General features: G+C 35.3%; 2 protein-coding genes across 2 annotated transcripts; both read left to right on the top strand.

Annotated features, from left to right (window-relative positions):
- Window positions 1–2,723: 2,723 nt before the first annotated feature.
- On the top strand, window positions 2,724–5,797 carry LOC123548571 (uncharacterized). The gene is made up of 2 exons (XM_045335938.2): window positions 2,724–2,908; window positions 3,097–5,797. Exons 1-2 carry the CDS (start codon window positions 2,757–2,759, stop codon window positions 5,201–5,203), a joined length of 2,259 nt encoding a protein of 752 aa, XP_045191873.2. The 5' UTR covers window positions 2,724–2,756; the 3' UTR covers window positions 5,204–5,797.
- A 3,081-nt stretch (window positions 5,798–8,878) lies between these two features.
- LOC128556111 (uncharacterized) lies at window positions 8,879–9,343 on the top strand. Its single transcript, XM_053540028.1, has one exon. The coding sequence runs from the start codon at window positions 8,879–8,881 to the stop codon at window positions 9,341–9,343; it is 465 nt and encodes a 154-aa protein (XP_053396003.1).
- Window positions 9,344–9,845: the final 502 nt, after the last annotated feature.

The following is a 9,845-nucleotide window of genomic DNA, read 5'->3' as shown; positions in this document are numbered from 1 at the left end:
CCAGATTCCAACTTAATCTGACGATCATCAAGATTAATATTCTGACCAAGCTTCATGAAGATTCAGTCATAAATATGGCCTCTAGATTGTTAACAATCTTTACATCTGATTTGACCTGGTGACCTAGTTTTTAACCCTACCTGACCCAGATTAGAACTTGACCTTAAGATCATTAAGATTAACACTGACCAAGTTTCATTATGATTTGATCATATATTTGGTATCTAGAGTGTTTACTAGCTTTTCCTTTGATTTGACCTGGTGACCTAGTTTTTGACCAATCATTATCTAGATTTAAACTTGATCTAAAGATCATCACGAATAACATTCTGACCAAGTTCCGTGAAGATATGGTCATAAATGTGGCCTCCACAGTGTTTACAAGCTTTTCATTTCATTTGAACTGGTGATCTTGTTTTTGACCCCACATGACCCAGATTCGACTCTAACCTAGATGTCATCAAGACAAACCTTCTGATCAATTCTCATGAGTTTTGAACTTAAACTTAGGTCTCTAGAGTGTTAACAAGTTTTACCTTTGATTTAAACTGGTGTCCTAGTTTTTGACCCCACCTAACCAAGATTAGAACTTGTCCTAAAAATTATCAAGTTTAACATTCTGACCAAGTTTCATTAAGATATGGTCATAAATGCGGCCTCTAGAGTGTTAAATAGCTTTCCCTTTGATTTAATCTAGTGACCTAGTTCTTGACCCCACATGACGGAGATTCTACCTTGACCTAAAGATTATAAAGATTAACATTCTGACCAAGTTTAATGAAGATATGGTCATAAATGTGGCCTCTAGATTGTTAACAAGTTTTACCTTCGATTTGACCTGGTGACCTAGTTTTTGACCCCATCTAAGCCAGATTAGAACTTGAGCTTAAGATCATTAAGATTTACACTCTGACCATGTTTTAATAAGATATGGTCATAAATGTGGTCTCTAGTGTGTTAACTAGTTTTTTGTTTGATTTGATCTGGTGACCTAGTTTTTGACCCCACATTATCCAGATTCCAACTTATTCTGACGATCATCAAGATTAATATTCTGACCAAGCTTCATGAAGATTCAGTCATAAATATGGCCTCTAGATTGTTAACAATCTTTACATCTGATTTGACCTGGTGACCTAGTTTTTAACCCTACCTGACCCAGATTAGAACTTGACCTAAAAATCATTAAGATAAACATTCTGACTAAGTTTCATTAAGATTTGGTCATAAATTTGGTCTCTAGAGTGTTTACTAGCTTTTCCTTTGATTTGACCTGATGACCTAGTTTTTGACCCCACATGACTCAGATTCAAACTTGACCTAGAGAGCATCAAGGTAATTAATTCTCATAAGGTTCAAACTTAAAATTAGGTCTCTAGAGTGTTAAAAAGCTTTTCATTTGATTTGACCTAGTGACATAGTTTTTGACCTCACCTGACCCAGATTAGAACTTGACCTACAGATCATCAAGAGTAATTTTCTGACCACGTTTCATTAAGATATGGTCATAAATGTGGCCTCTATAGTTTCAGCTAGCTTTTCCTTTGATTTGACCTGGTGACCTAATTTTAACCCCATATAACCCAGATTCTAAGTTGACCTAAAGATTATCAATGTTAACATTTTGCCCACGTTTCATGAAGATACAGTCATAAATGTGGCCTCTAGAATGTTAACAAACTTTTCCTACGATTTTTTACCAGGTGAACTAGTTTTTGACCCCACTTAACTTTACCTGAAGATCATCAAGATTAACATTCTGACCAAGTTTCATTAAGATGTGGTTACAAATGTGGTCTCTAGAATGTTAACTAACTTTTCCTTTGATTTGACCTGGTGACCTAGATTTTGACCCCACCTGACTCAGATTCGAACTTGACCTAAAGATCATCAAGATTAATATTCTGACCAAGTTCCATATAGATACAGTCATAAATGTGGCCTCTATAGTGCTAACAGGCTGTTCCTTTTATTTTTTGATCTGGTGACCTAGTTTTTGACCCCACTTAACCCAGATTTGAATTCGACCTAAAGATTATCAAGATTAACATTCTGATCAAGTTTCAAGATATATTCGAGATATTTTCATAAATTTGGCCTCTAGAGTGTTAACAAGCTTTTTCTTTGATTTGACCTGGTGACCTAGTTTTGACCCAAGATGGCCTGATATCAAACTCGTCCAAGATGTTATTGAGAGTAACATTCTGACCAAGCTTCATTAAGATTGGGCTAAAATTGTAACCTCTAGAGTCTTAACAGTCAAATTGTTGACGACGGACGACGACTGACAACGACGGACGACGACGGACGACCGACAAAGCTCACATTGAGCACTTCGTGCTCAGGTGAGCTAACAGGGAGATGACTATAAAAAAAGTATCAAAGATAAATCGTTCTTAAGAATTGCACTTCCATTCTTTGCAATCTATGATTATGACATGTTTCTACATGTATATATTCCGATCAGTACTTGCAGAGTTACTGTCTGGACAATTATAAAATACAAGTATAATGTGTTTTGTTTCCTTCCCTGCGTAATTGTGGAAAGCATGCAACAAAACAGGCAGGCAGTTGAAATCATGTTCTGCAATGATTTGTTTATGTTAGAGAGTACGAAAATGTGATTAATTAAGATTCAGAAGGCAATAGATGTTTTGGTGGTTTTAGAGAAAGCTGTTGATGTACAGGGAAACTTTAAAAGTAAACATACAAATAGAATATTACTTTAGAAAGACTTCATTAATGCAAGGGACTGAATGCAAATGGTCATCCTATACATTGATATCAGAGTTGCTTTCCCCTTGACAAATAAGATTTTGAAACCAAAAGAGGAAGTTATATTGTTTGGAAAAAATATAATCACTAACTACGTAGACATTTATATTTTAGTTTTCTGTAAATTTACCAGGTCAGTTATTTTATTTTCTTATCTTTATCAACTTCTTGCCATATTTTAGTACTTATTTTATGTTTTTGCTCATTGACAAATTGTTTTTAAAAAAGAGAGTAAAATATATCATGTATACAAATCTGTGGCTTAAGTATGAATCATGAAAATATTTTATGAAGTCTGTCATGTTTAAAATTATATTTCAGGATGTTTCATACACCAGATTACTATCATAATATATCCAAGAGACTTTCTGAGGTCCTGGATGATATTGGAGTCAATGAAAATATTGTGGTGAAGAGGAGAAGGGCATTTTTACTAGAAGAAACTATTTGCACAATCACACACAGAGCAGATGGTAGACAAATGACTGTATATAATTTAGGAAGTCAATCAGAAGGCACCACAACAGGAGGACTGCAATCAGATGCTGACACACTTTTCTGTCTGGATAATATCAGTGTGATACAGGACTGGTCAGAATGGTCTCCAGGTAAAAGTAACCTCCTGATGATTCAAAATGAAACAACACCTCCTGGTTATTGTCTTCTACAGTTACTTACACGTGACGCTCCACTTCCTGTAACACATGAAACGGACAATATCTTTGTCAAGGATACACATGGACGGATATTGTTCAAGAATACAGTGATTGATGCTATCATGCAAGAAGGATGTCAGCGACAAGGACCATCAGCAGCATCAGCTGCAAAACCATATGTTCTTGCTAGTGACATAGTAATAGCATATCCTTATAAATCATGGCCCCAGTCATCAAGAGCTTGGTTGGACCAGCAAGAAACAAACATATGGCCAACAGCAGAAATGAAGAGATATGCCAAAACAACAAACTGTTTTGTTGTGGGTGTTGGCAGCAGAGCAAGTGAAAATGCAGACTTTGAATGGAGACTTTCTACCTCATTAGTTGAACGGTGTCTGATGTTCAATTTAAATATTACTCAGATAAAATGTTATACCTTAATGAAAATGATTCTTAAAACATACATTAATGTTGAAAATCTTGACAATGGAACCTGTATTTCAAGTTACATGTGTAAAACTGTTTTGTTTCACTGCATAGCAAGTAAACCTGCAAGTGTATGGAAGGAGTGTAATATATTAAACTGTTTAAGTTTCTGTATATTCACACTGAACAATTGTATATTGAATGAACACTGTCCCCATTTCATTGTTCATGAAAACAATTTAATGGCAGGAAAATTTTCTGCTGAAGTCAAACAGCAGTTACTTGAAAGAATGTTAAATTTAATACCATTTGATGGAATTTTTCCTTTTGGAATTCAGATTGACAACCTTGGTGAAAGACTTCAGATTAAGCTAAATATGATGAATGAAGTACATTATGATATACAACAGTCAGAGGAATACACTATGAGTATAACAAGTGGTTTATTAAAACTGATAACTCCATCTGATTTAGCCATACGGATGATAAAAGATGAAAATATAGAAACACTATTACAGAAAGTGATATACCTGACAAGACACTACATAGATGGTGACATGTTAGAAAAGACAGCATGCAGACTTCTAGTACCTCCACTCTTTACCTCAATAGGATCTCTGATAGCCTCAAAGAACATTCAAAATAACAACACAGTTTCTCCTCAAGCATTTACATGGATTGAAGCTGGAATGGACTCGGATGTTGCTTCAGGCAGACTAAAACTGGCATCTATAATGTATCGTGTAGGCAATGCAGAAATAACTGTTTTAATTCTTTCTCGTATAGAAGAACAATATAACATAGAAGTTACTGAGCCTGTATGTCGCTGCTACGACTTCAATACACCTTACTTTAAGAGAGGATTTGGTAGACTTTCTAGTCAATATGGTGCAGAGGCATTGAAATATACTGTTGCACTTTGTGTAAGATTTTTACCACCTGAAATAAACTGTGTACCACATGAACTTCAGTACGAACTGTTTAGATCAACACGTGAGGACCTACTACATAGAAGTATATATGATAACTGGATGGACTGGGCTGTGGTAGACTCACTTCCATATCTTTATTTTCTACAATACAAGACATACGGCAAACTACAGAGACCTGAGGAACAGCAACAAGCACTGAACAAACTTATATGGGCCATTGAAACAGAGCGCAACCTTGCACACAAAGAAACGGAACTGAATTTACTAGGACAGTGTATGGAACAGGAGAACAGACCTGTTGATGCTCTAAAGTGTTACATGTTATCTTTACGTCACAGGAAAAGAAATAATGCTGCGAAAATTCATATCTGCAGGTGTTTGGCTAAACAAACTCATAAAGATCTACCAACATGAACTGACTGGCGATTCTGATTTTTAACTGGCACAGTGACAGAAATAATTCACATTTTGAGAAGTTCTTATTCTTGTTATAAGCCAGTGCTATATTACCTACACATAACAGGAATATTGTTAACCTAGAAATGGTTTCGCGCTATTCAAGTTAGTGACTTTCGCGGTTGATGTGTATCCGCAAAGTTTTGTATCCGCGAACCAGCCAGCTACCATGAAAACGCGAAAGTTTGTAGTTTTCATTGTACATGACAACAATGCTGTGATTTGCCGTTTATCTTCTAAGCTGGTAAGAGCTTGGCACCTGAAAAGTTTGACATAAATGTTTTATTAATTGAAATGTTTTAATAATGTAGAAATTTCCTATTATAGTATATTCATATGATATACTTATATCACGGATCAAAGTATTTAAGAAAAAATGTTATACAAACAGTGCATGACTAGATACCGGAAAGGGCCCTTTCCGTGGTATTTGATCGGAAAGGGCCTGACATGATCGGAAAGGGCCTGCCATATGTTTATTATTGGAATATATTTAATTATTTCTTCAGATTTCATTATGATATAATAAAAGAAAATAAATTATGAAAAAGAGTTATCAATTTGTTATTTTTAGATGACTTTTAGACAAAATACGAGTCATGGAATAAACCGCGCTGATCGGAAAGGGCTTAAAATGATCGGAAAGGGCCTGCTATATGTTTATTATTGGAAATTATTTTATTGTTTCTTCACATTTTATTTAACAAATGAAAAAAAAATAATTTAAGATAAAAAATTATCATTATTCGATTTTTAATGAAAATAATTCCCAATAATAAACATATAGCAGGCCCTTTCCGATCATGTTAAGCCCTATCCGATCAGCGCGGTTTATGTCACCACCCGTATGTTGTCTATAATTCATTTAAAATTCGAGTAAAACAAATACATCGCATGGGACAATATGCAAACATTTTATTTTAGCGAAAATTATGTGAAACCCTGACAATAGTAAAATATTTGTTCGAGCCTATTATTTTAATCACCTTGGCTATGTTACCATATCAAACAATAAATTTTATTGTTAAAACACTGTTACCATTCTCAGCCATGGTCCAGTTATCACAGGGAATAATGCTTGTGTTTGTTTGATCAAAATTGATATCAAAGAAAAAAATCCGTATAGAAATATTGATCTGCTAGCTTGTACTATTATACAGTGATATGTGATTACAAACGGTATATTATAGAACCTGAATTTCACTCACGATCACCAAATAGGGTAGATTTAAAATGTGTTAAGGATAGATGACCAATTACTTCTATTTGCCCAATTTATGTGCAGCCTTATCTGTTATTTTATCTGCGACCGTTTGCTATGTGGTTAAGCTATTAAATTTTAGCGTATTTCGCGACCGGCGTATTCCGCGAATCTTTGTAGACGCTAAATCGTTTGTCGTCATAAAAACGCGAAATATGGTGTTAGTTTAAACATATTTATTGCATGAATTTCACAAATAACAATAGTACAGTAACCATTTTGCATGCAAAGAATATTGACGAAAGCACATTGTACTTATAAGGTCAATCTTCTATTATAAGATATACACCAAAAACATGGCTTAAATTTACAAAACAGAATAATATTTCTTGTGCAATACATCCAATTTTAGAAGAAAATATACGATAAGAGATGTTTCTTAAAATCGTAGACACTTAACATATAAGGCTGTATTCCTATAAATCCCAAGAACAAAACAAAATATTGACAGCCTGTTCGTACATATTTTAGAAGTCACAAATAAGTTAAGTGCTAGTAAGAAAATCGTAGTCACTTAACATCATACAAGGCTCTTTTATTCCTATAGTTACCAAGAAAAAGACAAAATATTATCAGCCTGTTCAGTCATATTTCAGAAGTCACAAATAAGTTAAGTGCTAGTAAGAGAAGTAAAGAATTTCAAATCGTGATAGTTATAAGAAAAAATATGTAGAGAAAGAAAGGAATAAATCAATAAATGAAAATAAGTGAAAAATAATGAAAATAGAAATAATCCACCTGCAGATGAACCAGTTAAAACGTAGAAGGATGTCAGGTGTTATCAAGATATTACAGCACATGTCACAATGAAAGTCAATGTTAATTATTAGTGAACCAAAGAGCAGGGTAGTTTCACAAATATTTCAGAAGTGGGTCACAATGGAAAAGAAAAAGGGTTCCTGTAAATACTCAAAACACCCCTAGATAATGACTTGCTTCTATTCGGGACATTTGCAAAAACACGTGCATGTTTAACCATTATCGAATGGAAGTGAAGTTAAGTGTTTGGTCAAGGAATGCCCCGAACCTGACTTAGATAGTGGACACGAAAGATCACTTGTAGTATCATCACAGGTGGATACATAGAGAAAGACAAAAGGAGGATAAGATAGAATACAATAAAATAAATAAAACAAGTGATACATAAGAGATGTTTCATATAGAAATAGGAGAGAGGGACGCTAATCTACAACTGAGTATGTTCGGACACTAAATAAAGGCAGTGTGCGATATTTAGTAATTAAGAAGGATTGCTTCAGAGAATATAAACCATATAAAATACTTGTAAACTCTTACGTTGTTATGTTGCATTATGTCACATTGTGTTATGTTGATGTTAATCTTAAGTTGTGTTGTATTTTGTGTTGTGTTGAGTTGTGTTATGTTATGTTATGTTATGTTATGTTATGTTAATGCTACGTTACGTTACGTTACGTTATGTTATGTTTGATGTATTATATGATTGAATAATGTTTATTGTGTTGTGTTATGTTTAGCTGTACTGTTCTGAGAAGTTCTATGTTACATAATTTACAACAAGGAACTATCGCCTTGATATTTACGTTACTTATCATAAATAAAAAAATATGGTGTTCGCGAACGTTTCTATGTTTACAGTAGTTCTTAATGAGAGTGAATATCAGTAAAAGTTTGTAACCTATTTTACCCGCCCTAAATGAAATGGAAATGATCATACTTTAAAAGTTTTCACCACTACTGCTAATGAATAGATGTAAATGTAATGACTTAAATTTCACTTTCGCACACTCTTAACGTACAGCTTCAAATGTACTGACTAATTTGACTCTTGCACACTAAGAATGTACTGACTTGAATTTCACTCTTGCATGCTAAGAATGTACTCGAATTTCACTTTGGTAAACTATGAATCAGGGTGTAAAATACCACCACTCACCCTTCAGGACTAGTAGCCGCCCTTAGTGAACGACATGCCCTAATAAAATTGAAACTATCTTAATGCCTTATTGAAAGAAGTATTATAAACAACAAACAAATTGCAAATATAACACATTGAAGACAAATATACACTATGTTTCCTTTTTGTTTATTCATATTCATCATGCCTATATTTTCTTTTCTCAGGCCATCAGACATTTTCAAAATATGCTGAAACAACTGAGCTTAACCGACCAGCCAAGAAAAATATGGAATATCGATGAAACGAGTGTTCCACTAGTACATAAGCTAACTAAGTGCTTGGTCCCAGCGGGTCAAGGAATAATCCCGGTCGTGTGGGAAATACCAGAGATATCGTGTCCGTCTTGGCATGCGTGTACGCTGCTGGAGGTGAAATACCACCCATAGTTATTGTAAAGGTGAAAACGCACACAAGTCTAAATGCTTACAATACCATGGATGGCTTTCCGGGCAGCGTTTACACATATCAGGAACGGGCATGGATGGAAGTTACACTCGGCGAGCTCTGGCTCCAGGGCCATTTCCTTAAATACTGTAGCCCTAAACGTCCACAACTTACTATATTAAATTCCCAGTCGTCCCACGAAACACTTGGATTTATTGATATTTGCTTACAAAATGACATCGCCTTGCTGGCATTTCCACCACATACTACCCAATGGTTTTGTCCACTTGATAAAACAGTTTTTGGACCATTGTCCAGGGCGTATTTCACTGTCTGCTCCGAGTTCATGGCGAGCAGTCCAAATAATATGGTGACCAAATGGGAATGGCCTCGTCTGTTTAGAACGGCCCATGACAAAGCCTTTACTCCCTCTAACATTCGCAGTGGCTTTCAAAAGTGCGGAATATTCCCACTTGATCGGGAGGCTCTGCCAGAGTCTTTCGATATATCATAAAAACCCTTGCAGTCAAAAGGTACAGTAACAGGTTCCTCAGAGCAGAGCAGCCCGCTGTCGCACAGTCTGAACCTTCGACAGATAGCATACCCTATGAAATTCTGTCAGAGCAGGAACTGATTAATTTTGTGTTGTTCGGCGACGTTCCTTGCAACATGGATGAATCTGGAAGCTTGCTTATAACTTTACCAGTGGCTCAGTTTAGTGAGCCAGCGGTCCCTGTGACCAGTCCCGAAACAAGCAACGAACCATTCTATTCCAGCTGGTCTGCTTCTATTGAAAACGAATTCAGTCTTCCGGCCGCGGATCGAACTCCAGCTAAACCACCATCCTCTAGGAAGTTAACCGCCCATCGTATAGTTACAAGCATAGATATTTTTGACGAAAAGAAAGGGGAAAATGAAAGAAAGGAACAAATAAAAGTTCAGAAAGAGCAAAGGAAACAATCAGAAATTTGTTAAAAAAAACAAGATATGATGATTAAAAAGCTTATGAAGTCGTG

Source organism: Mercenaria mercenaria, chromosome 4 (assembly GCF_021730395.1).
Source record: "Mercenaria mercenaria strain notata chromosome 4, MADL_Memer_1, whole genome shotgun sequence".
In the NCBI taxonomy this organism is placed as follows: domain Eukaryota; kingdom Metazoa; phylum Mollusca; class Bivalvia; order Venerida; family Veneridae; genus Mercenaria; species Mercenaria mercenaria.
This window is presented reverse-complemented; position numbering and strand designations above follow the sequence as displayed.

Bases quoted from the DNA above. Each gene is read 5' to 3' on its own strand.
- LOC123548571 (XM_045335938.2), top strand. From the start codon at position 2,757: ATGCAAATGGTCATCCTATACATTGATATCAGAGTTGCTTTCCCCTTG. The intron at 2,909-3,096 runs GTCAGTTATTTT...ATTATATTTCAG, and splicing joins GTTTTCTGTAAATTTACCAG to GATGTTTCATACACCAGATT.
- LOC128556111 (XM_053540028.1), top strand. From the start codon at position 8,879: ATGGATGGCTTTCCGGGCAGCGTTTACACATATCAGGAACGGGCATGG.